The sequence below is a fragment of the Melanotaenia boesemani genome, chromosome 18 (genome assembly GCF_017639745.1).
Source record: "Melanotaenia boesemani isolate fMelBoe1 chromosome 18, fMelBoe1.pri, whole genome shotgun sequence".
Classification (NCBI taxonomy): Eukaryota; Metazoa; Chordata; class Actinopteri; order Atheriniformes; family Melanotaeniidae; genus Melanotaenia; species Melanotaenia boesemani.
This window is the reverse complement of record NC_055699.1, coordinates 27,524,591-27,551,716: the sequence shown is the minus strand read 5'-3', so window position 1 is coordinate 27,551,716 and position 27,126 is coordinate 27,524,591. Positions and strand designations below refer to the sequence as shown.

The window sequence follows — 27,126 nt, the reverse complement described above, 5'->3', positions numbered from 1 at the left end:
AGACACGGCTTACACGACTCAGTGTTCAAAAGGGGGACATTTCCCCTCCTAGTTGTTCTACATTATTTGTTTACATATAGGTTTTACATTCTTTATTTGTTAGCTGACATGATAAAATCATGTCAAAAGGGGGAAATGTAATACTTGTTTACATTCTGAACTGTTTTAGCTCTGATAGGAATGTTTATAACTTTTGTTTTAATAGAACTCATCTGGCTCAGTGGCACTGGCACATGGTGACAGATAAACAATACTGTGATGTAATTAAAAATTAAAAACCATCAGTTAGATATACATAGTGACATAGGCAAAAACCAGATGTGATTAAGAATCATAAGTTATTAGGTCAGGTCTGTTGCATTAGATACACGCTAAAATTCAACATTCACACACACACTGAACACCACATCCTAATCTATTGCATGTGCAGTGGGTGGCCTGCTTACGTCTATGATAACTGGCCAATTACAATCGGTTGCGTGCCTAGCCATCCCATTGTACAAGGTAGTCTCCCGGCCTAAGAACATAAATCATGTGATCACATCCAATGTTGGAGGATCAGCAGGATGACCAGTCCTCTGAGTCCAGCATTGCATCGCTTTACCTGTGACCCGAATTGGAATACATCTTGGTTGAATATAAAGAGATCCTCTCTTGTCTTTTTGTTCAAACACACCCCAGGGTCCACTACTGATGATGTGTCCTTCAAACATGGTACATACCCAATTTCAACCTAAATCATAATATAAAACATCTTAATGTCTGTAACTGCAACAAGTCTCTAACACAAAGAAAGCCAAAATCAGTTATATCTTAACTCCCTTCACTGTCTCCACCACTTTCCTTTCTTCTCCTCCATCTACTGGACTCCATAGGAGACTATGACCCAAAGTGACATGCTGTGGCCCGTACATTGCCTTGGTTGCCTGTGGATTCTCCCAGATGATGAAAAATATAATAAAGGAGCCCAGAAAAATTAGATGTTTCATCTCAAATTGTGGAGGAACTGTGACCTGCAGTTAAAAGTGAATACTGCTCTGGTCATGTGATCTCAGGTGAGGTGATTGGAGTATAAACAGTTGTTTTTTGTCCACATCAGTCTCTGTGGATAACAAACATTTATTCCACAGGTTGAACAAGATAATCAGATCTGTGGTGAAGTGATTTAGAGAAATAAAAACTAGACTGAAACTGAGTAAAATATAAATTTTATTCTGCATAGATTAAGATCCATACATTTTTTTTCATGAAGTTTGGAAAAATATTTCCACATTCAGAAGAACAAAGTCATTCAGCCTTCAGTCCTTGTGCTGGTTTGTAGTGAGTTATAATCTGAATCAAGACAAAGCAGTTGATAACTAAGAAGATCAGTCCAGCCAACCAGATCAAGAAGAAGCTATTATAGCCTTCAAACTCCACGAAGTAGGCTGGAACCAACCAAATTCCCTGTTAGTGAAGAAAAATGAAAAAGTGTAAGATTTTCATTTTCTGATAAGCCAAAATATTAAGACTATTGAATTGAGAGTCTGAGAGCAATTCAGGATAAATGTAACTCATTGACTAACAGGTTGGAGTCTTCTATTGCAGTGGCCCTCAACCCTATTTTCCTGAGGGAAAGCTCATGTTCATCTAAAAAAGAGGCACCAATTTTAGTTCATTTTCTTCTCATGAGGGGCACAATTTGCCCCTGGTTGTACGAATCTGATTGGAGCTGAGTTTTGGGGTACCTTGAGGTAGCCCTCGTCGGACGGGAGACCGCAAGTAGCCCATTTCGGATCCAACTTCAGCTACCTGAGGTGCCCCTCAACGGATGGTGGTGCAGTACCACCACTTGGTCAGCTGGGCCAGCCTTGACCACAGCCTGTTAAGTCCTGCCCAGGGTGTTCCCAGCTTAGGGCCACGCCTCTGTCCATTTAGGGGCACATACCATGTAATGTCTGGGAATTGGTTGGGGATCACAATGGGGGTGCCCCGTCTCTTTTGGGGCACCTCAGATACAACCTCCTTCATGCAAATAGTAAAAGGCTGTGGACCCCCTGCCCCACCCCAAGTTGAAAACCATGGTCTGGTTGAGTTCCATCCATCGATTAAGCCCAAGTAAAAAATTTTTTAGTTCAATTTTCCCAAAATGCCAGCTCCATGTCAACGAAATGCCCAGATGATTAAAAAAAAAACTTGACCGGATACATTTCAACTCCTCTGTGTGTACATGGTCTTAATTTTTAATCACAATGGTTCTGAATGGTCAAAGCCTCGGGGATCCCCTGTGCTCTTTGGGGGACCCATTGGAGGGCCCCATGTTGGGAACCACTGTCATATTGGATAATTACTGCATGGGTGATTATCTTTCATGCTACATCAAGTTATTTAACCCCAACTGATGCAATGAGCAACAACCATGTGGAAAGACACGTCCGTGGTCATAGAAAAGATTTTAGTCTGTTTAAGAAGGGTCAGATCATTGGCATCAAACAGAGAAAACATCTAAGGAGATGCAGAAACTACTCAAATTGGGTTCAGAACTGTCCAACACATGGTTAAAAACGGAAGGATAGTTGGGAACCATTGTCTTCCAGGAAGAAATGTGGTCAGAAAAATATCCTGAATGATGGTGATTTGTGAGCACTTAAACGTTTGGTGGAACCAGATGGAAGAAAAACAGCAGTAAAACTCAGGACTATGTTTAATTTTGAAATTAAGAGCATTTCCACACGAACAATGTGAAGGAAGTCAAGGGACTGGGACTGAACAGCTGTGTAACCAAAAGAAAACCCCTAATCAGTGAGGCTAACTGGAGCTAAAGGATTCATGTTGCTAAGGAGCATAAAGACTGGACTTTAGAGCAATGGAAGAAGGTCATTTGTTCTGATGAGTCCAGACATACCCTGTTCCAGAGTGATGCAACATCAGGGTAAGAAGAGAGGCAGATGAAGTGATGCAGCCATCATGCCTTGTGCTACTGTACAAGCCTGTGGGGGCAGTCTATGATCTGGAGTTGCTGCAGTCGGTCAGGTCTAGATTCAGCAACATGATGTGTTTGAATAATGAGGTCACCTGACTACCTGAATATACTGAATGAGCAGGTTATTCCATCTTCCCAGATGGCACAGTTCCAGGATTCTTGTGGCTCAGATTGTGAAAGAGTGGTTCACGGAACAGGAGACATCATTTTCACACATGGATTGGCCACCACAGAGTCCAGACCTGAACCCCATGGAGAATCTTTGGGATGGGCTGGAGAAGGCTTTGTGCAGTGGTCGGACTCTTCATCATCAATACAAGATCTTGGTGAAAAATTAATGCTACACTGGATGGAGAAAAATCTTGTGACATTGCAGAAGCTTCTAGTGACAATGCCACAGAGAAGCTGCTGGAATCGGAGATAAAGGAGGTTCAAGCCGATTTAAGTGTGACCTTTTTGTTTTGGTCAGTCAGTGCACCAGCATCATTATCATCATCATCATTATCATCTTCTGGGTTTTGGTCAGTTTGGTTCAGATCAGATACAGACATGTTTTAAAAAAAAAGTAGTAAAATTACTCTTTTTTTTTATATAAAATTAAGTTTTAGTTTCAAATAAAACTTAGAGATTTTTCATTTTCTTTCTAAATTTATGTTAACAAAAATGCCAGAATTACTAAAAGTTAGATTAGAAGTGGAACAATGAATTTACCTGTCCAACAAACCATAGGAGCAGCAGGAGCAGCCCCCTTCTGACAGACAGACGCAGGTTTGGGATGACCACAGGAAGTAAGCACAGATACCAAAGGAAGTACTACGAAAACATAAGAAGGACCTTGTTAAGTCCTGACTTCTTCTTTCTGCTCATGTGAAATCATTTTCCATCTCAAACGCAATCATCTCTCACATTTTTTGTCTAAATTGCTCCTCTGACAGGAAACATAGGCCTGTCCCTCATCGCCCGTCATGATGGCTCTCAGTTCGAAATGTGAAATAAATCATAAATTATCTCTCGTCTGCTGGGACTCAGACCTGTGATGTGCAGACTTTGTTGAAGGACACGAAGATGGCTGTATTGAGGAAACACGTGAAGGTCAGATCACGATGAAAATTCCAGGATGCCACCAGCAGCAGGATGATCTGAGGCAAGAACGCTGCCAGGCCCATTCCCCAGCTCCACCAGCTGTCTGCAACAACACAACATCCCTGAGATCCAGTTAACAAAGACCATGAAAGGCTGGAAGAGAAAATACCTGCAGTCAGGTAGAGCATATAGAAGTATGGCGAGAAGTTGTGTCTGATGTCTCTTCTGCTCAGATGGTAGAAGTATGTCTCATAAAGAAACTGCCAACCATACCTGGATTCACAGCAGAGGGAGACTACATGTTAGGGCTCAGACTGGGAGAAATGCTATTTCACTCGTCAGTAAGAAAATAATCCTTCTTTAGAGTAAAATCGGCAACATCAGATAAGTAAAAATGTTTCTCACATGTAATAAAAGAGTGCTGTGAGGGTCAAAAACACTCCTCCTGAAACACCTCCGAAGACAATCAGCTCGTGGTTGATCAAACTTTCAATGAAACCAACAAACTTCTTCCATGTCGTCATCTTCCCGTCTTCATCTGTGGTCTGTGGCGTGCGAAGGGTCAGCGCGATGGGCAGCACGTAGGCGATGGGGTAAATCTTCATATGGACGGACAGACCGTAGAGAACAGCCGCCCAAATCAGATGTCTGGCTGTAAGAAAAACAGAAAATCAACATGTGCTTTCTAGGTCGATGACGACGTTGCTGCACCTCCTCCTTACCTTCCAAACACAGCAACGTTCCCAGTGCCAAAGCTGACAGGATGGACTCTGCGTTCCCTCGGCTCGACACGGCCATCGGCAGCGGGTTGAGAAGCCACAAAGAACAAACACACTGTGCAGTCTGATCATAAACACAAACAAAAACAACTTAATTTACACATGTTTGAGCCCAAAGCCTCAGAGTTTGAAAGCCATCACGGTGAGTGGGACAAACCTGGCAGCTCAGACCTCGGAGGCGGAGGATGGCGTAGATGATCATACCTGACGCAACATCACATACGATGAAGAGAATCTTCCCAAACACCACGTTCAGGTAGATGTTTGGGGTAAGAAGCCAGGCTAGAAGAGGAGTGTAGCGGTAGGTGGACCGCTTGTATGGGGAGCCTCCCTGTCCACAAGTTTCCAACATTAAAGAAGTTCAAGTCAAACCAGATTAAAGAAACCAGTTTTTTAAGATTGTGTGGTGGTAGACAGCAGCCTGTTACAGCAGCTCTCATGTGTTTGCTTAACTTTTACTAATTGTATCTTTCTGGTCACTTTTTCCCCGTTTTGTCTCAGCTCCCACCAAACTTTCCAGCCCGGTGAGCAGCTGATTTTTTAGGTTCTTAAAAGAACATTATCTGTTATCGCTCCATCACCATTGCAATGTAGTACATCTCTCCGGGCAGTCGCATTGATAACCCACACAACCAGCTGATAGCTGTGTAGCTCTGGAATGTTGCCGGATCCAGGGCTGACATCCCAGAGGAGTTACGAAGGAGACGACCTGGATGCAGAAAGCACAAGCCTCCAGTTCCGGTCATTAGAGTGGAAATGTACGGTCACCAGATGAGCTGGACCATGTGAGGACACAGAAGGAATACCGTGAGTTCTGATGTGTTTTACTGAAACATGGCTGCAGTCGCATGTCCCGGACCACAGCGTGGCTCTGCCCGGCTTCAGGAGCCAACAGAGACGCTGTGGAACAAAGAAAGGAGGGCGAGTTGCAGTGCATGTGAGAGATGGTGTAACCCTGCACATGTTACGGTGAAGGAGAGTCTCTGCACCCAGACATCAAACTACTTGCGGTTGGGTTACAACCGGAAAATCAAATGCCCTGTAGTAGCAAGAGAAAATAAAATGCAAAAATTAAAACTGCACTCAAGAAGAAAAAAAATGCATTGTACAAGGTTCAGTCCTGTTATTGACTCCTGTTCATTATTTCTTGCTTCGTACGGCTTCATCATGCGGTATTTTGTGGCGACATTTAATGTGACTGTAGAGATTTGTGGTGTTGCCTTGCGGTGCTGCAACCAGGGCAAAACACACTTTACTATGCAACTCACACTGTTTGTCATCATCTGGATTAAACTGAAAATACGTCCACAATGCTGCCGAATGTGAACATTTTCTAGTTACAAGTTCAGGTGAGGGAGTGACTCTCGCCACTACCACTTGGGTCTTTGTCACTATGTGTTTATACCTACTTACTGCAGACTTTCCTCCACTTTAACTTTCGCTCACTTTTCTTTCCAAACACTCGACAGCAGGCGGGCTTCCTCCACTGAATCACGTGTTGTAACGGCGCTTTATTATTGGTCGAGGGAGGAGGCAACGGCAGTGCTGCATTTAGGGATGCTTGAAAAAAATCGGGAGGAAATTAGGGGCATTTGTTTGTGATGCAGCTCGTGATATAAAATGCTTTAGACTCACTGTGTGCAGAAATGAGATCACGTGTGTGTGAATCGAGATCGCGATTTTTAAAGACTTTACCGTGCAGCCCTAGTTTACATCCACCATTGCTCCCAGAGTATACATTCCTCTGTCAGCAGACGCCACGGAGGCTGGTCAAGAGGTGGACTCTTCAGGGCCATCGAGGCATTAAGGGCTTGCTTTGAGTCCACCAACTGGGGTGTGGTCTGTGAGCCACACAGGGAGGACATCAATGCTATAACTGAATGCTTTACAGAGTACATCAAAGACTGAGGAGATCTGCAGGCCACCACAGACTGTCCGCTGCTTTCCAATCATTAAGCCACAGATAACCGGTGACCTGAAGGTAGGGCTGGGCAATACGTCGAATTTGAATCTCAATTATGATCTGGGTTTTCAACGATCATAAAAATTAAATGATCCAGTTTTTTTGCTCCTTCTCAGTTTACTCTTGTGCTGTTTTCAGTTTCAAATTGAGCACCACTGGTATTGCAGCGCTCTGCTGCAGACTCCTCCCACAGCCCCAACCAGCTTGGTTTTATTCAACCCGACTTGCAAACACCTCTCAAGGCGATGTCACTCCTTCTCCATTCATTCCTGTGGAACTTGTGCGGTGAGGCGAAAATCGCTGCCCTCCTCCGGCCAAGCAACAGGCGACATTTGTGCATGTGAAATGTTGCACTTGTTCACGAAAATAGAAAAATGTTCAATTTTTGAGTCTTGACTAAAAAGTCTACCAGCTCCCAGAGACACAAAGAGATAACAAACGTTGTAAACAAACATTTTTTTTTTTCTCCCCAAAGTCTCAATGCTCAATTAACACAGTGTACAACCTGGGATTTAAGAAATTGGTCAACACTTTGGACAAACGGTATCAATTTTCATTAGGGCTGCACGATTCTGAATAAAAAATTTTATTCGCGTTTTTTTTTTTTTTTGCTTAGAATTGAGATCACGATTCTCTGGCATGATTTTTTCACAAAATGTATTTTTTGCACTGCCCTTTAACAAAACAACAACAACAAAAAAACATTTAAATGGCCTTTCAGGTAGAGCAGGGGTCTCAAACTCAAATACACACATCCAGACTGGTTCAATGTTTATTGAAAACCTTTTTAAAATGACTGTATTGCACACATTCAACCTGGAGCTAACAGAACCTATTAGTTCTTGGCTATAAAACAACATTAATCATTAAATAAATTAATTTAAAAATCTGTTGCATTTATTTCTTATGGCTCTATATGTATTTTTCCCCAACCTAATTTTAATTTAAAACATTTTCTACAGGAAAACAACAGCCAAAAATAATTTCCACATTTGAGAAAGTCAAATACCCTGTTACATCAAGAGAAAGAATGCAAAAAAAATTAAACTGCACTGAAAGTTTTCTACAAGTATATATTACACACACACACACGTATAAATACACATACATACATACATACACACACACACACACACAGACAGACAGACAGACAGACAGACAGACAGACAGAGAGAGAGAAAATCTGTGTACTAAATGGTCTGATTCAGCTTTTGTCACTTTCACCCATTTAAACTCAAAGTTAATTTGATCTGTCTGAATGGCTTTATTTATTTTTTTTATTCAGCTGTTCTTACCTCAGTCACGAACCTCGCAGCATCTGTAAACACCTGATAATCGATATCAGTGTATTTCACTTCCATGGTCGCATCCTGATGCTGTCCATAAACCACCAGAAGCAGCCGCAGAACGAAGGACGCCGCGAAAACGAGGCGTTTTTCGGTCAATTTGGACACAACTTTGTCCATTATCGTCCTTCATGAGACAACCAGGTCGGCTTCATTTATCCCTTTGTAGTAAAATAAATTTAAACCATGCAATCGGCGTCGGAAATAATCGCTAATGATCCACCAGACTTCGAAATTGTTAACGCGGAAGTAATCCGGAAGTGAATTTCTTCTTCGTTGAGTAGAAACGCACTACCGCCATCTTGTGGCTGTAGTTAAACTTTTCCTAGTAAAGCGACGTTTTCTCAATCAGCTCTGCTCCATACACGTTTTCTTTTTTTGAACGGAATCGAGTTCTTTGTTTTATCCTTTATTTCAGACCCAGGGGATCCATATTACTCTAACATGTTTAATCCTCCAGCTCGCATGCTACTTTCTACACTTCAACACATGTATTAATATTATACTGAATTGTTTATAATTCATTGTTCTGATGTCTCCTGATCCAAATATATTTTTAAATATCCCCTATTTTACTTCCCTGACCATTCAGAGGAGCGAACCCAACACATAACAAAGAACCAGTTTTAAAATTAATCTTCATGCATTTTGATTCGTAAAAAAAGGGAAAAAAATACTGTATTTTAGAGCTGTGTTGGTATACAAAGGCAATTTTCTATCTCTGTGAACAATAAATATCCTTTCTATTCTATTCTACTGAAAAATGTCAAGCAGAACAGAATCTAAAAGTGATGTATTAAAGAAATGGAAACAAATCCAAAGACCTGAAAAAGAACCTGAGAGACCTTCAGTTGATCCATCTACTGTTTGCCAAAGCCTCATCAAAAATGGTCTCCATGGAAACGTGGTTGTCAAGAAGCCATTATTATTATTATAATAATAATGGTAAAAGTACATAGTGGGGGGTTTCATACTCTCATAGTACAAAGTTTGATGTCTTTATTACTGTCACTGTTGCAAATAGAATATAGTCATATGAATAAGAAATGAGGTTCCTGATTAAACTGCAGCCTGTGGTCCAGGAGGAATCTCCTCCACAGTCTGGTTGTACAGTTAACTGACTGACCACCACTTCCTGTTACACAGAAGTGATTAAGATGGTGTGACGTCATGATTATCAGCAATAGTTTTAACATTAAATGTAAATGACAACTGAACAACCTGATGGCAGGTACCTCCTTCTGACCACATTAGAAAACATAAAAGCAAACAAGAAGCAAAATATTTCTAAATCAAACTTTTATTCCATGTGAATAAACAGGGATACATAAAGGCAATCCTTCAGGTATACACTAGTTCTTTCTACTTAATCTGTACTTTTCATTCATTTCCAAAGGCATCTTCATCCATCTCAGGGATTTCACAATATTCCTGTATTTGGTTCAGCAATAGTTCAAACACTGAAATGAAGTGTTGTATTCAAATAGAACAACCAAAAGGTTGATCTTTGAGCAGCTAGATGATAGAGACTTGATATTAAGGCAGAGTTTTTAACATGAAGAGATAAACTGAACTATATGAAGTAGTGCAGCATCAGGCCAAACAGTGTCAAAACCTGATCTTAAGCAAGATGCTAGATAAACCATCATTTTGGTGATGGAAGGTCAGGACAGCAAGCAGAGGTGTGATTTTCGGGTGGGAGCTCTGGAGGCATCCTCACTCGGGGGAGCAGTATCGGCCAGCAAAGAGAACACTCATAGAGGGGTTATGTCTAATAAAGAAGATGAATGGGTGGTCTGCGATGAACATGGCTGGACGTAAAGCACAGCGCAGCATCATGACAGCAGCAGTGGCGGCGGCAGCCTCTGTTCCCTCCTCGTTAACTTCCACGAAAGCCTTGTGAATGACTTCCGACAGCACCAGATCATTCACGGGAGACATACCTGCCACACAGAAGATAGTCTTAAGCCACAAAGCATCTGATAAGTATTCAGTGAAGAAAGAACTGATGAAGACATCAGCTGCCATTTCATGTTTCATATCCATCTGATATGATCCAGGTATACGTCCTACCAGAGAAGTCACTCTTTGCCATGTCGAAGGCGTCCACCATACCCATGCCAGACAGGACATTCTTCATTTCATATTTCTGCTCCATCTTAAACCGAGGAAGGCCCACCTGGACCTCAACTTCATCCATCATGTCTGGACGAGTCCACTCCACAAAGTTGTCGTACGTCAGCTCCTTCTCCAGCTGAGCATTGACAAACAAAAAAATTCATCACTACTTTGTCTTTCAGGTTTGGTTAGGTGTGTCCATGTGCAAGTGTGCGCACATCGTACCTTCTCCAGACCTGTTATACTGTCCTCAGTTTCACTGGGTAAAAAGATGAGCATGCTCAGCTCCTTCCCCTTGTAAGGCATCTCCAGGATCTGTCAAACAGAAAGTTTCACATGTTACAGAAAACCTCAGGAAAAAAACATGAACTGGTGTTCTCCCCCATGTATGCGCAGGTTCTCCCGTGTATGCACAGGTTCTTTCCAGGTACTCCAGCTTCCTCCCGCCATCCAAAGATCATCAACGTGAGCAGCCTACGTGCCAAACGAACGCTAGGAATGTGTGGCAGCCATGACACGGTCACAGACCGATAACAGCAAGTATGTCCCAGTCCCAACTGGTCACAATAAATTCTCCTAAGGACTAAGTGGTTGGATGACCTGTCCAGGTGTCCTGTGATGGACGGGTGACCTGTCCAGGTGTACCTGGCCTCACACCCACTAATTGCTGGGATAGACTCCAGCTTCTCCACAACCCTGAACTGGACTAAGCGGCTTAAAACATGGATGGCAGATTATTTTCTACCATCTGAGACCTCCAAGATGATTCCTATTGTATAAAATCGCTTCCTGCTGGAGAATGTAATCTGGACCTTTATATTCTAGGAGGAAATACTGATGATCCATACATGAGCTCCTGGACTGTACACCTTTCGCTCTTCACCGGAGAAAGTGCACCAGGAGACGCAGTAAACGAGCTGGTGCCCTGGTGAGAACCAGAGCCCATCTCTGTTTTTTGTAGGGACTGTGAAGGGATTGTACATCCGCTGTCCCAGTCGCTAGTGGAGCCTGTCCTTCATTGGATCTGACCTGTCCATGCTAAGGAACTCCCTGTGGTGGTGAATCAGGGAATACCGGTGGAGGCATACGTTCCCAGTTTGCCCTGGGGACACAATTCAGCATGGTATCCTCCGCTCTATGGATTGTTCCCAACCATCTACCACCTTGAGTTTTACTCTCTGGTTGGTTTTAATTAACGTGAGATCACTGGCAAATAAGACTTTCATCATGAATGACTTTTTCACAACTAAACAGCTGGATTTTATATGCCTGATGGAGACGTAGCTGAGGAGCGGTAAGTTGGTCCCTTTTTCTGAACTTTTGCTTCCTGGCTGTTCCTTCTTATTTTTTTAACTCCCCTTGGACCACGGGGATGACCTCATAGTTTTCCTCTGCTTTTATTTCTTTGTGTCAGACTCAGAGCAAACCTGTCTTTGGTGTCGACAGTCTGACTGGGTTTTTTTTTTAAGGCCACTTGCACTGAGATCCTGAACTTAATCGCTCCTTTTACTGCCAGACACTCTAAACCTGTGTGTTGGTGGTCTGGTACTTTGGCTGTTGTTGTGATACATGTTGCTGTTGCTGTCTTGGTTATTTTTTTAGGAACTCCTGATGATTGGCAGCTTAGTTTACCAGTAAAAGTTGTAGAAAAATTCTCTGTTGTGTTTCCGTACAGGTGTAGCAGTTGGTTGTCTGGTGTTAGAAGCAACGACCTTCAATCCAACCTGTCTACTGTATCCTTGTCTCCTCTTCCTTTCTATACTTTCCTTTTAACTTCTCTCCATTATTCTCCTTACATACATGCATACATACATAAAAGCAACGGGTTTCCTTATACCCATAAAGCTCCTCTTGGCAAAGCAAATTTGTTCAGCACAGCAGCCATTACATTTATTCTTATTTTATTAGTTTTATACTATTAGAATGAAGATTTGTGCAGCACTTTGGGCACGTTGCATTGTTTAAATATGTGTTATAAATAAACTTGACCTTGACAGTGCAGGCTGAAATGTATTTTTTAAAAAGTGTAAAACGACTAAATGGAATAATTAGTGATGGAAACAGGTTGGCTGGTCATGTGTGAAGCAGATTACCTGGCAGCTGGCTTCAGGGATGTAGGTCAGGGGAAACTTAGACTTCTGGTGCATCATCTTCACTGGCTTCGTGTCGTTCTACAAAACAACAGATAATATTAAACAGACTTTACACCAGATTAAATCTTCCACACATCACCTGTTTACAGTGACGCTCAGGAGTTACAGGATCTCCTCTGGAAATAAAATGTGAATGATCTTACAGTAGTCATTGGACATCTTGTATAGCAGTGACAATTAGAAGAAGAGATCTTTATACATTATAGAAATGAGTCCTCTGCTTTTAACCCATCATTGGTTACACTAGGAGAAGGGGGCTACCAGGACTCGGTGGGCAGTTGGGGGTTAGAGATCATGCTCAGGGGCTGCTTCAAATCCAGTCTTGAACCCAGGTTCTACAGACACAAGCCCACCTCTGTAACCAGTAGGCTACTGCTCCCCAGTACAAAACACCAGCCAAAACTAAATAACGGTGTACAGTAGCAGCAGCAGTTCTGTTGTCCTCATCTCTAGCCGCAGCTGTAAAATCTTTTACCGTATATTGTCAGAGACCTGCAACCTTTGAGGAAAGAGGAAACTCCAGCTTTCATAACTTAACTTTGTTTTTTTACTTCCTCATTTGGGCTGAATTCTGCACTTTTATGACCCAAGTTCTAGAACTTTTCTTTGGACAAACAAGTCAGAAAAAATGCTTTCACAAAAAAATTGACTTAATGAAAAGATTTGAAATGTTTTGCACTTTGAGGTACATCCTTTGTTTCCTACCTCAGTCTGGTTCCTACCTCAGATAGCCAGCTGCAGCTGGCTATGAGAGTGGACTGAATGGGTGGTAACAATAGAAAAATGCCAGTATTCTGAGGGTAATATCTCACAGCAACATATTAGGGAAAAAAGAACTATGAACTAGTTAATTTTTAAAACCGTGAACTTAGTTAACAAATTTGAATTATAGACTATGAATTGAAGTAGTTCAATTTAAAATGTGTGATTTTAAAATGAACTGAACTTTGAACTCGTTCATGTAGAAATTTAACTTACCAACACTGGCTAGGTTACTGGAGGGTTAGTTAGGGTTAGTTTATGGCAGGGTTAGCTGGTCTTCGTTTACTGCAGGGTTAGTTTTCAGCAGGTTTACCTTGTTGAGTCTAAATTGGGAGTCTCGTGTGGCGTTCTCCTGAAACTGCTTGTTCCAGTTGCCCTTAAAGTAGATGGCATTGACCAGAACCAGTCTGGTTAAGGAGTTCACCACTTCAGGGGCCAGCACATCCTTAATTTTACCTGGAGAAGAAAATTTACACAGTCTTGTATTCCTGATCGATTTAAAACATGCTGTCTGAGAAACTGATGATCCCTGTCCAAGTCTTGATTAAGATCTTTCAGGTTGTGAAATCCACCTTGTGTCTGTTTCTCCACCCAGTTGTTGATGGTGACCCTGGCTGCTTCATAGCTCTTCACAAAGTCCACAGACTCCAGCTCTGCATCGTAGAATTTCCTGGTATGACCCAGGAAGTCCTGGAACCAAACAATATATTTACTAACCAACCAAACCTCTTTGTAGACAGAATTTTATTTTATGATTGCTTGGACTGCTGTGTCCTCTCGGCTGGTCTGATTCAGTCCTGACTAACAGTAACCAACAAAACCACACCTATTGATGATAATTTATAAACATGCTGAATAGCAGAGCACACACCTCAACAAACTGGTAGGTCTGCTCTCCATACAGCCGGTTGGCGACACTCAAAGCATATGGTGCATCGGTCTTGTTGAGCTCACTCAGCAGCTGGGAGAAGCTGGCATGGACACCATCCTTACAAACCTGTGTTTTCAGGCACTGTGGACAAAGTAAAGAAGCATCACATGGAGGAACCAGCAGGGGGCAGACAGACTGGTTTGGTGGTCAGTTTACCTATGAAGTGATGGTAACCATTGTTAGTGCACATTCATTTAAAACATGCTCACAAAATTACGGTTGTTTTAACTAATTAGTCTTGGAACCAAGAGACACCAAAGAAATGGACATATAGAACAATATAGTATGTTTATGGATTATCAAGAAAGATCTGAAGAGGAAATAATTTGATTACCAGTTATGTTTAATTTTTTCCTCATTAATTCATAGGAAAATTGACAAAATATCGAATATCACAAGGACTCATTTGTAAAAAATGTAAAAAGAGTTCCATCTAAATAAAAAAAAACAAAAAAAAAACATGGGAAAATAGGAACATTTGAAGAATATTTTAACACCGTTAACCCAAAATGACCAGCAGAAGGAAGCAGAGGTCACCAAACAAGAACAAATGATGATGTTCAAGATGATGTGGGACCACGTCTGACTGTTTCCAATGTTTAGATCCAGGTCCAACTCCAGATTCCTTAAAACGATATGACGTCACATCCTTCTACAACGTTATCCAAGAGAGATCTCATCTTTGGACCAGTTCCTGGTATCTGGAACCATAAGCTGCTTCAAAGCCGCTTCTGGACCAGTTCCTGATATCCGAAACCATCTGCACATCAGATTTGCTTCGGGACCAGTGTCTGATTTTTTGAACAATCTGCCACGTCAGACGGCCTCTGGACCAGTTCCTGATATCTGGAACCATCTACAGCTTCAGACCAGCTTCTGGACCGGTTCCTGATATCTGTAACCATCTACAGCTTCAGACCAGCTTCTGGACCGGTTCCTGTTATCTGGGAATCTGGAACCATCTGCTGCTTCAGTCTGGCATCTAGATCGGTTCCTGATATCTGGAACTCCTTCAAACCAGCTTCTGGAGCGGTTCCTGAGATCTGGAACCATCTGCCGTTTCAGACCGCCCTCTGGTCCGGTTCCTGATATCTGGAACCATCTGCTTCATCAGACTGGCTTCTGAACCAGTTCCTGAGATCTGAAACCATCTGCCCCTTTTATAATGGAAACACAAAAAAGCATACTGGACAGCACATGCGTAAACTGAACCGCTCAGTGGAAACGGGGCTATAGATTCTTGGTAGGAGTCCAGTCTATTTGGTTTTCATCACAAGACACCGTTCTCTACATCTTTTCATTAAATCCTCTCTCTGTTAGCGTTCTGGTCATGTTACCAGTCAGCCCATGTTAGCAATCAGCTCATGCTAGCATTCAGGTCAATGTAGCGTTCAGGTCAATGTAGAGTTCAGGGTATGTTAGCAATCAGTCCATACTAGAATTCATGTCAAGCTAGTGTTCAGGTCATGTTACAATTTAGGTCACGTTAGCGGTCAGTCCACAAAAACAGTCAGTTCCCATTAGCATTCAGCTCCTGTTAGTGTTCAGGTCATACTAGTATCCAAGTCATGTTAGCATTCGGTTCCTGTTAGCCTTCAGGTCATGTTACCATTTAGTCCATGTTATTATCGTCATTATTAGACCACTTCTCAAAAAGAACACCCTTGTCCCAGAAGTCCTTTGAATTACAGGCCCATCTTCAATCTCATCTTTATTTCCAAAGTACTTGAGAAAGCAGTTGCCACCCACCTTCAGAATCACCTAAAACTCAATAACCTCTATAAAAAATTCCAGTCCCGTTTCTGCACAGACCACAGTACACAAACAGCATTTTTAAGGGTCACAAACAACCTATTGATGTCATCCGATGCTGGTTCTCTATCCCTCCTCATCCTCCTAGACCTATCTGCGCAGTTTGGCATGGTTGACCATGACATCCTACACTGCCCTTAGTTGGATCCACTCATACCTCATAGACCCTGAATTGGGACACACCTATTGTCAATGCCACAGCTGCAACTCCACCCTCATCATCATCACTGTCATCCCCATCACAGCTTACCATCTGTCTGGAGGAGATAAAGGTTTGTATGTAGCACAATTTCCTCCAACAGCTCCAAAACTGAAACCATCCTGATCGGCACCAAATTATCATTCATACCGAGCATCTCCTTCTCTGGTTGTAAGTGTTGAACTACAGAGGGGCTACTGCTTTCACAGCTCTGGGGAAGAAGCTGTTTCTGAATCTTGGTGGTGGTTTTAGTGTTTTAGTGTCCTGATGGAAGCGGTACAAACAGAGCATTGCCTGGGTGGGTGGGTCAGCTGCAATGCGTCTGGCCCTCTTCTGGACTAGGGCAGTATAGATGGAGTCCAGATCTAGTAGATGGCGGCCCACAATCCCCTGAGCTGTCCTCACCACCCGGACTAAGTTCTTCTTGTCCTGTGCTGTGCAGCTGCCGTACTACACCGTCACACTGAGACACAAGATGCTCTCCATGGAGGCTCTGTAGAGCAGCTGAGAAGAGAGTCCTGTCTGCTTCACCTTCCTGAGAAAGAAGAGCCGTAGTTGGGCTTCTTCACCAGGTGTGAAGTGTTCACAGTCCAGGAGAGGTCAGAGGAAAGCTCTTAAAGCTCTGCAAATTAAACAAACACTTGTAATGAAACTCCTCATAAACACCATCGAGAGGATCAGTTCAGCTCATTGATCTGATCAATATTTAGTCCTCGACCCCCTGAAATCTGCTACTGCTGGTAACATGAAGTAGACGGAATATGTTTTCATATCTGCTGTAAAACATTAACTTATTAATACTGCTGACTCGAGTCCTCTAAGTACAGAACCAGAGCAGATGATGGGAGGAGCCTTTTTTTTTCTATCCACACCCTCTGAGTTGATTTAACTGGGTGTGACTTTGTTAATCATTTCATCAGAGCTCTTACCACCTCGCCTCACCGGGACAAACTTACAGAAACATTCTTCAGATGCTTCTGTAAGGCTCTGGTTCTACAGATGTTCTATGCTAGAAGGGCCCAGTTCATCCAGACCAGACTAGGCCATCCAGATCCGTCCAGTTCATCCAGCTTGTCTCCATCTAGTGGAAAACCTCACAAAGGCTGTCCCAAATGTAAAGTGATAACCAATGTAAACACATCTTTATTGTCCTTACACTTCCATGTTTTTTCTCTTGTTTCCATGGTAACACCCCAGAAGGCTGACCCACATAAAACCTCTGAAAGCCTGAGTAGGACAGTAGTAAACTGGGGGGAGTAAATGTGGTTGTCTCAGAAACACCAAACCAGAAATAAAAACATTTTCAAGCTGTAACTGATGAAGCTGAACAGTCGGGTGTTCCTGTACCTCTGACATCTGATTGGCTGTATTTCCTCTGGCCCCCAACATCACCATTGCCAGGGCTGACGAGATGCTGAGCGGAGAGAAGAAGATGTTCTTCGTCTTGTCTTCATCACCCAGAACTTTGAGGAGATCCAGACAGAAGCTGGTATTGGCTTTGGACAGAGGAGGTAATAATGCCATCGTTCCTGCAGGAGGTTAATGAGCAGAACATTTATCACTGCATGAACGCAGGAATGTCGGGTCCTGGTCCTGGTCCTGAAGGTTTTAGATGTATCCTGGTCCAACACAACAGTTTCTAATGAAAAGGATCTCATAACAGTTTGTTGTCACATCTGCTTGAACCCTTAATCTGAGTTATGAAACATCTAAAACCTGCAGGATGGTAGTCTTCCAGGATCAGAACCAGGATAAGGACTAGAACCATAACCGAACATTCTTTTAAACCTTCTTAGACTCATCCAGGGTGTTTCCTTGTTGAGAACAAATTACACAAAAGATGCAGAAATAACCGATCTGCTGAGAAGCTGCGAATATTTTTACATCAAATTTGTCTTACTTAATTACTGAATCAGTTAGCAACCCTTAAAATATTTAGGGAAAAGCGTCTTAGCTGTAACCCCACCTTTAATCCCCCCTCCCCACCACCACCACCACCACCACACCCCACACATGCGCGCGCGCGCACACACACACGCGTCAAAGTTATGCTAAAAACGCTTCAAAGTTCAGATTTTTTTCAGAGGAAAAACAAAAAGAGCAAAAAGTTTCCTTTACTCACCGATGGAAATTCTTCCTTTGCTCTCCAACGCTGTGATTCACTTTTTATATTTCCGACAGACCGACACGCCCCCAAACACTCACAGGCAGAAAAACACTTCCTCCTTCTCAGACGTCTCTACGGAAGCCGAGGACGTGAAAAAGCCAAACCGCTACGGTGATGAGCAGTCCTGTTCCTGAATGCAGCCGTTTATGATGAAATTACACACGTGTCTGTCAATAAGTTAGTTTTCACTCATTCTTTTTGTTTGTTATCTATTATATTGGAACACTGAACTGTCAGGGAAACCATTAGAACCAACAACCTCCCAAACGGCTGTAGACGACGGCTCTTCCTGCCTGAAGACTATGAAATATAGTTTCACATAATTAAACAAATAAATAACATTAGATTGATTAAACACTTAATTGATTTTTAATTATATTTAAAACTAGTTATTTTTAAAGCTAAAACATGTCAATGTTAAATCTTTGGATTAAATCTGATGCAGGTTTTTAATGGGTAAATTAAAAAATCCTTTTTGGACGATTTGTCATAATTTCTGTGAAGTTCTGAAAAAAATGAGAACAACGATGTGGAAAACCGGCTGACTCAGAAATTTCCACACCTTGAAGGGCTGGTCATGTGTGTCACAGAGAACACACCCTTGTTGCAGAGCTGCTCCCATGTTTGTTCATAATGACTCAGAGCTGAATGAAAAGCTGTAAAGAAGAAGAAATGTTTGAATCTGAACACAGAGAATCCAGCGTCTGAAGGTTGGTTTGTCAGAAGACAGATGGATAGGTGGATGGGTGGATGGGTGGGTGGATGGATGGCAGAGTCCAGAATAAAAATCTGGTTTCAGTTGATTTGACTGAATGTTTTTTCTCTTAACTCTGGAGTCTCTTCTGAGTTCCCAAACTGAAAAAAAAACATGTTTGTTCAGAAACTTGCTGGCGTTTCTCGTCTACTCAGACAGAAATAAACAGTTTTTGTGTTTTCTCCCTGCAGGTTGTTGATCTGACAAAAGGATGAAATGTGCATATAGTTAATGTTCAGTTAATTAAAGAGAACCACTGGAGCTCTGCATCTGAACAGCCCAGTTTTCCATATTTCACCGTCTACGTTTATCTTCCTCTCTGGTTTCAGTCCTTGGAGTAAATCTCTTCATCTGTACAGAAGAATGATGCAGAAGAAGGTTAATTAATATTGAACAGGAAGTGGTGAGCCTTCCTGTTCTGGTGGACCTGATGGACCTGCTCCACCTGTAACGCCGGTCAGCAGATCCATCAATCAGAAATAAACTAAAACCCCTTCGTTTCACATTAAGTAACCTCATATTTCTTTGTTTTATGTTTTATGTGTTAAAGGTTGTTCAGTGGACTCAGAACAGGTTAGAAACCTGGAGTTATTACGATGGGTCTGAAGATCCATATAAATGAGGCAGTTATAAACTCTGATGTAGACTGAAGATGTACCTGAGTTCAGGAGGTTTTCTTAGATCTAGTTTCTGCAGCAATTTAATGGTAAAGTCAGTTATTAAATCATTAACTCACCATCATAAACCTGCCTCAGTAAGAAGACAACCTCAACAAAAACTAGGTTTCACCTGCAGAACTCACTGAATAATTAATTCAGTGCTTCAGGTGTGTTTATATTTATAAAATAATAATAATAATTATCGCTATTTTAAACTAGAATTTAATGAATCCAGTTTTTGGGAATACTTTTATATATACACACACACACCTTTTCATTTATTAAAAAAACAAAACAAAACTCCAAAACATACTGAACAAAGAATGCTTGAAAGGTAGAAAACTGATGCTGAGGCATAAAAAGATTTGTCTGTTCTAGAGCCGTTGAGTCACCACCACCAGCAAGCAGCCAGAAATCTGGGTGTGTTCATAGATGATTCCTTCAAGCTGGATCTGCTGATCAGCTCAGGGGTCAAACTGGGCTTTTACCAGCTACGCTGCCTCAGTAAAGTTAAGCTTTGTCTGGCAGCCTGATCGGGAGCATCGAGGCTTTGGACTACTGCAGTTCTTTAAACTACAGTCTGGGCCAGGCCGTCATCCATCACCTGCAGCTGGTTCAAATATGAGCTCATAACTGTCTGTTCATGTCCCAAGTAGGGCAACAAGGTTGGCAAACCAGATGATGTTAGACATCCTGAGACAGCGGCTGAAAACTAGACCGAATTTTTGCTGGACTCAGTCTTCCACCGAGCATTAAAACAGCTCAGTCTGAATATGCTGAAGTCTCCTCAGAAGATCCATCACTGGCCTTCAGGCCAAGCTGAGCAGAATTCTGCCAGAGGTTGTCTTATAAGGTTTAATAACTTGTGATTTCAGGGTTTTTATTGGTTTTAACTGTTTGAATTTCAGTCTATGCAGCATGCTGCTTCTTGTGATGAAGCCAGAAATCATTTTGTTGTGGTAACTGCCATGACAATAAAGTTTCCTTATGTTTAAAGGGAGCAGGATGAGGTTGGAGTGTAGCTCTGTATCATATTTAGACTCTGGGCCTTGGCACAAGTTCAGTTCAGTTGCAAAGAGCTCAAAGTGCACTGTCAACATTTAAACAGACAAAACATACGAAACACAAGCCTTAACAATACAACACATGGACGCATCCTAAAACACATAAATACTAAGAAACAATAAAAACACTGATGTGTAATAATATCAGAAATTTTTGGGAATAGGTGAGGGCCCTAGATTGTGTTTTCTTTCTTCCACTGCTGATGGCAGATCACACTGCAGCATTATGGAGACAGAATTATAGCTCAGTCTTTAAGTGTAGAAAAAGTCCTCCATATATGAAGGAGCCCGATATGTGGTACACGATGCAATGCAAAAACGACCCAACAAAAAAGCATGTAGCATGGATTTAACCCTGTAGCATGGATTTAACCTTCTAAGTGCCAAAATTCCCAAACTGCAACAAATACCAGCCCATTTCTCCAGTAAGGGAACAATACAATTTTAAAACCTGTTACCATTTTTTACCACTAGATGGCAGACGTGAATCAGCTGTCAATGATGCCTGTGGCCGCACCAACCAAAAGCCTAAAAGACCTAGGGGAAACACTTTTATATTGCTTTATCACTATATATATATATATCTATATATATATATATATATAGATATATATATATCTATATATATATATGTACTGATCTTTACAAAACTCTCTGCTGTTTACTTGATTTACAGCACGTGTCCAAATGTATATAAACACTCACAATCATCCTAATTAGTAAAATCCTTGCACTAAGTGATCCTTGCATAGCCTGTAATTCCCTGTAAGCTATATGCTAAGAGCAGAGAAACAAACAGAGACTTCTGGGAAGGATTAAGGAAGGAGTGATGAGAAAGAAGCCGTAATCAGAGACTTCTTCCTGTCAGGGTCAGCGGCTGTTCAGTTTTTATCTGTGCTTTTTTTATTCATGACTTTTAAAACTTTTCTAAAATAAGAAAATAAATAAAGTAATAATAAACTAAAATTAAATAAAACAAATGAACAAACAAACAAATAAATAAAAACTTGGCTCTGGTGAAGTCAGAAAAATCAAGGTGTTCTGGCCAGAACCAGTTCAACCTGTTTTATTTGTCCATACAGCAGTGGTTCCCAAACTAGGGGGTGGGCTCCCCAGGAGGGGCCCAGAGTTATGACAAAGGGGGCCCAGCAAGGTTATAAATAAAACATATGGAGTGTGTCTCAATCAGCACACTTACGTGAGTGCACTGCAGTGCAGTGCGTAGTGTTCACTAAGCACTACTTTCTGTAGTCCGCACTATCGTGCGTAAGCGCTGACCAAAATGGAACACTGACATTTTGTATTTACCAGTAGTGATGTTCCAGCATTTGACGGCAATTCTTCTGCCCGCTTTAATTTACAGAATGAATTTCCAGCTCTTGATTTTACTTCTTTTTGTTTACTCCTTACTTAACCCCACCTGTAAATTACGGCACATCCAATGCCAACGCAGGATCCTCCTTCGATGGGCTGAACATCAGTTAGAATTCAGCTTATTTATTTTAAGGTATATGTCCCTCCTACATGTTGCCTAATGGCAGTGCTGCTCCGTTAATACCTTTTCAGGGACAGTTTGTCCAAATAAGTTCTTCCAAATCCAAAATAACGTTCACATATGTGTTTGCATGTCATCGTATTTTATGCTATTAAATGCCTTTAAAAGACCTTGTTTGTGTAACAAAGTACCGAGGCCTACACTGTGTAGTTTACCTCAGTTGACAAGTATAGAAAGCACCATCAGCACAAAATGTGTCTCTGCATGTCTCCCACATACCTATTAGCATAAAGTGCAATTTAAAACACTAGTAAAACAGCTTTTAAATATGTAGACATCACTACATTAAAGTACTTTACCTCATATATATCTGTTCTCACTGGTGTTTACACTGATACAGTTTATGTCTGGCAACAGGAAACCGATCATACTTACAAATCATGGTCTAAAATATGAAATGAAGTAAGGAGGCTAAAACACAAGGATGCAGAAAACTTTTTTATTGAAACATTTTATTGAAATATTTCTCTCTTGCCTCCACCTCTTCTCCACAGCAGCATCCTGGACCCAGACGGTACTGCCACATAAATGCCTCAGTGCCACTGTTGGCTCGGTAGTTTGATGGCCACAGCGACCTACAGTGAACACACATTGGCAGTTCATATGAAAGCAAACATTATTTATGTTTATATGCTTTATGAATACTTTGCAAACTGTTATCTAAAGTGATGTACAATCAGCTACAGCTTACTCAGTGGTACCACTGAAACAGGCCGGTTCTCTAACTGCCATTGTTTTTGAATCAGTTTTCAGAGTAAGGACCATTTTGTTTATGCCATTGACACCGCAATGCTTAATCTGGAGGTTCAACAATGATGAACATTCAGAACCTGTAGCATTCATAATTTCTAACACTTATAGCATATCTATGTCCTTGAAACCGGCTAAAAGGTTGTAGGACAGATAGGTAGCATGCAGAAATTTGCATTACAATTATGATTGAATAACTTCATACTTATATCTGCACAAAATAAGCTCTGCCTGCATCAGTACCGCTGAGTTGTTGGCCACCATTATTCAGCTCTGGAAAGCTGGTCGAAAGTCCCTCCCCTTCCGCTACGTCAGCAAGATGGTGTCTGTTTAGTGCGTGTAGTGTTCATTGTTTCACCCTAGTCAGAAAGGCAGAGGAGGGCAGCAGGTGGCAGATGCTGTTAATGCTGTGTCAGAGGGAAGACATGCCAGAGAGGCTTTGTTTTCATTTAAAAAATGAACATGGTCAGATACATCTGAGTTTGGTAGCAGTTTATTTAGTATTAAATAATTTATTTCTAGTTCCTGGGTGTTCCAGCTGGGTGGGCAGTGCTGCAGCTGTGGTTGGACAGAGTGAGGCCAGAGATTCCACCCAGCACCGCAGCAGCTGTGTCCTCAGAGGAAAGTCCTGCAGGTGCAGAGGGACACGATCAACGTTATTAACCAGGTGGACAAGGAGCTGCAGGAGATAAAGACCGTCTGTATGTAAACTGGGACAACACTAAAAAAGCTTTGTGGAAAATGAAAACTCCACCTCTACGTGTTTCCTAAGCATTGCATCACTTCCAGACCTCCAGTCTGCGTCCCACACTGCTGGATCTTAGAATGAATGACTGAAGCTACTTAACTCATGTTCTTTTACTGACTGCTACATGTTGGGACGATTTCTTCGGAAAGACGTCTGCAGACACCATAACAAAGTGCGGTTCTGTTACTTTTATTGGCCGCCTGAAGCCTCGTTTTGGAATACGGAGCAGTTCCTGCAGATGAAGAGTCACCTCAGTTATTGTGGACCCATGCCGATGAGCCACAACATTGGTGAGCCATGTGTTGAATCACATATGATTTGGACTTTTAAAGAATGAAAATGCTATGGTTAATGAGAGTAGATTTAATTTCCACTTTGCAATTTCCCTCTGGGATTATTTTATTTTATTTATTTATTGGTTTATCATTTTATTCTGACCTGGTGCTCTTATTGCAACGTTAGTGCATCATCAGCAGCAATTCCATCAGGGAAACCAGAAGTTGCTTTGTTTGCCTGTTTTCCACCAGTGTAGGAAAGTTAATGTAACATTGGGACAAACCAATGATGCAGTCTAACATGTCTGGCATCAAGGTTGGCTGTGGTATCCCCGACCTGTCAGTCAGGTCCCTCTGGAAGGTGCCAATTGCCAGAAAACCCAGTTGGCACCTGCAGAGGGACTGACACGGCTAGGTTCCTGCTGGCATGGCCTGGTTCCCCTTGGTGGTCTCTCTAACACAGGGTCCAAAGCATCACAAAGGTCCAAGACTATCACAGAGGTCTAAGACCATCACACAGGTCCAAGAGCATCGCAGAAGTCCAAGAGCATCGCAGAAGTCCAAGAGCATAGTACACGGCAGTTGGAACTGGTTCATGAGCCATGCAGTAAGTCTTGCTGGTCTCTGAAAATCCACTCTCTGCACCATATTGTCCAGCAGTGACAGATAAGCCGTTGTACATCTTTATGCATTAAAGTGTCTTTTTATGTACAACCATCAATTTTATGAACAGCTACAGGTGGGGAAATTGTAGCTGACTGACAAGCACCTTTCCACAGCAACTATGTTATTTTAATTGTGATTATTATTAATCTCTGGTACATGTTGGCAGCAGACTGTCCACCTTATCATTTAGCCTGAATGGATTTTATAACATGGAAGTTTAATTTCGCGGCGGCATAACATGTTTTACTGGTTGAGGTTCTTATCAACATCTCCCTTTCTCTTATAAATCCAATTAATTTTGTTTTGTTTTTTTGTGAGTGTGCACACTTAGGAGCATTAATGTAGAATGTGCCTCTTTATTCATTTTTATAAATAACTTTAATATCTAACATGTGGTGTGAAAGGTAATACGTGATTGTGCACAAATGTCTCACACTTCACATCCCCTCTTTGATTTTATTGTGTACTGTTGGTGTCACAGGTTCCCGTTTTTCCAGATTTTGTGCGTACGGCAGGGTCAGAGTAGCCGTGGCGTTAGGAACATACTCCTGCCAAGTTTTGTTTTTAGAAATCCCAAAACTTGACTAGAATTGGCATACGCCAGTTTTTGTACATATGCCAGCTTTAGAAATGAGGCCCCTGAACTCCACAGACAACTTTGCTACACTCAAACGTCCCTGATGAATGGAGAGAAGTCTTTTGGCTGCATCTTGTACTGTCACAGGATTGTCAAAATGCTTCATCTCATTCACAAATTCAATAAAAGAAAAAGTCCCCAGAGGGCGGCTTTCAAGTTTAGCTTCTGCTCAGGCAAGAGCTCTTTCATTCAACAATCCAACAACGTACAAAATCTTGGCCCAGTCTGAAGAGAAAGTTAATGGTTTCTATTTAGAAGCCATAAAATATTGCAACAAAAAAAGCCTACATTTCCACAACTCCCCAGAATAATTGTTGTGGAAGCAGAAGACTGACAACCGACATTAACCAGGGCTGACATCCTGTCAGCCATTTTATTCCAGACTTCCTGCTGATTCTGTCCAAGAGTTTGTAACATTTATGAGTCTTGTTCAAGTAAATGACCTTGGGTGGTGACTCCATAAAAAATGTCCTTCGGTCTTGGTTCTGTTCTGCTGGGTCCATTGTCGGCCAGATTGTTCTGTCATGATGGTCAGTTTATGGACCTAAAGCACAAATGGGAGACTGAGCTGTTTCATGACTTGTAGAATGTCCCAAAGAAGCCACACCCCTTACATAATACTGCCATAATACTGATCCAGAACATCAGGAATGTGAAAATAGAACAGCATGTGGTCAAAATGAACACCTGGGGCTGAAATAGTAAGACAAGACCATATTTCCTCTTCTCTTTACAGACTAAATATTAAAACTAGTTTAAATAAAAATTCTCATATTTTTAGGAAAGGTCAGGGACCAGCAACGCTTCGTGATTATATTTGAAAGAGTTATTGAAGATGTACATTTTTAAAAAGGTGAAAATGGCCGTTGGTGTGATATATAATGCTGAACAGAATATAACATGAAGGTTTAGGGATGTCTTCATGCACAACAGAAGCCCAGATATCTGGAATCCAGATCCAACTGGATCTTTCCGATTAGCCAGACTCTGCGAGAGAGATGTGTGTTTCCCAGATTGGGAGAAGGACATGAACCGCACTGGGAATGTGGTTCAAGATGCCCTGAAACCTGTTTAAATGGAAAGATCAGGCAAAATTTTGGAGATGAATACGTTTAGAATCTACTAAAGAGAAAACATTGAAAAACTGAAGAGTTTGTTTATTCTGGATGTCAGAGATCAACAGATTGTTGTGCATAGTTTTGTCTTTATGGGCTTCCAGATACCACAAAGCTGCTGCTGTATTCATGACATAAGATCAACACTTCACCCACATTTTCTGTAGAAAGAAAGATCTTTAATAAGTCCATTTGCAAAACATGTAGAAACATTGGAAGACGCTGAACATTTACACGAGCTTGCTACCTCGCCGATACCTCCTCCATCAGATCAACAGAACTTAATGACGTTAGTGAAACAGAGAAGCCTTCAAATGATACATTTTTGATCTTACAATAAATACAAATCATCAAGCATGAAGTAACATGAGCACACAGAGAAAATAAATCCACAACAGCGACACTGTCTGGGATGCTGAACTTCAACTGGACGTTTCCCAGTAGTGCAACACAAACTGCGACAGCAGTTTCACAGAACTCAGACTTGCTATCAACTTATTTGGTGTTTTTATTCATTTGTGCAAAAAAAAAAAAAAAAAAAAAAAAATGATGCAAAGACAAAGTTTGATGTTTCAGACTGAAAACATAGTGAATATGAGAGAAAATGTGTCATTTCTGCTGTGAGATA

The 27,126-nt window shown here is 41.6% G+C and overlaps 2 protein-coding genes across 3 annotated transcripts; both read right to left on the bottom strand.

Annotated features, from left to right (window-relative positions):
* Positions 1–1,192: 1,192 nt before the first annotated feature.
* pigm (phosphatidylinositol glycan anchor biosynthesis, class M) lies at positions 1,193–8,398 on the bottom strand. 2 transcript variants are annotated; one of them, XM_041968560.1, is made up of 8 exons: positions 8,083–8,398; positions 4,982–5,155; positions 4,768–4,888; positions 4,451–4,697; positions 4,215–4,318; positions 3,994–4,031; positions 3,674–3,775; positions 1,193–1,446 (listed from the first exon to the last, which is right to left on the bottom strand). In XM_041968560.1, the coding sequence occupies exons 1-8, from the start codon at positions 8,251–8,253 to the stop codon at positions 1,288–1,290; spliced, it is 1,116 nt and encodes a 371-aa protein (XP_041824494.1). In that variant the 5' UTR covers positions 8,254–8,398; the 3' UTR covers positions 1,193–1,287. The 2 variants fall into 2 exon arrangements, with proteins under 2 accessions (XP_041824494.1, XP_041824493.1); XM_041968559.1 differs by having other exon boundaries at positions 3,994–4,148; positions 8,083–8,397.
* A 1,017-nt stretch (positions 8,399–9,415) lies between these two features.
* LOC121629054 (leukocyte elastase inhibitor-like) lies at positions 9,416–18,366 on the bottom strand. The gene is made up of 9 exons (XM_041968561.1): positions 18,231–18,366; positions 17,456–17,637; positions 14,038–14,178; positions 13,739–13,856; positions 13,480–13,622; positions 12,345–12,422; positions 10,477–10,566; positions 10,207–10,387; positions 9,416–10,076 (listed from the first exon to the last, which is right to left on the bottom strand). The coding sequence occupies exons 2-9, from the start codon at positions 17,630–17,632 to the stop codon at positions 9,850–9,852; spliced, it is 1,155 nt and encodes a 384-aa protein (XP_041824495.1). The 5' UTR covers positions 17,633–17,637; positions 18,231–18,366; the 3' UTR covers positions 9,416–9,849.
* Between the last annotated feature and the right edge of the window lie 8,760 nt (positions 18,367–27,126).

Excerpts from the sequence above, each read along its gene's own strand:
- LOC121629054 (XM_041968561.1), bottom strand. The coding sequence starts at position 17,632 with ATGGCATTATTACCTCCTCTGTCCAAAGCCAATACCAGCTTCTGTCTG. Across the intron at positions 10,388-10,476 it reads GTATAACAGGTCTGGAGAAG|CTGGAGAAGGAGCTGACGTA; the intron begins GTACGATGTGCG and ends GTCAATGCTCAG. Across the intron at positions 10,077-10,206 it reads GGCAAAGAGTGACTTCTCTG|GTATGTCTCCCGTGAATGAT; the intron begins GTAGGACGTATA and ends TCTGTGTGGCAG.
- pigm (XM_041968559.1), bottom strand. The coding sequence starts at position 8,253 with ATGGACAAAGTTGTGTCCAAATTGACCGAAAAACGCCTCGTTTTCGCG. Across the intron at positions 4,149-4,214 it reads TATGCTCTACCTGACTGCAG|ACAGCTGGTGGAGCTGGGGA; the intron begins GTATTTTCTCTT and ends GTGTTGTTGCAG. Across the intron at positions 1,447-3,673 it reads TCCTATGGTTTGTTGGACAG|GGAATTTGGTTGGTTCCAGC; the intron begins GTAAATTCATTG and ends CTTCACTAACAG.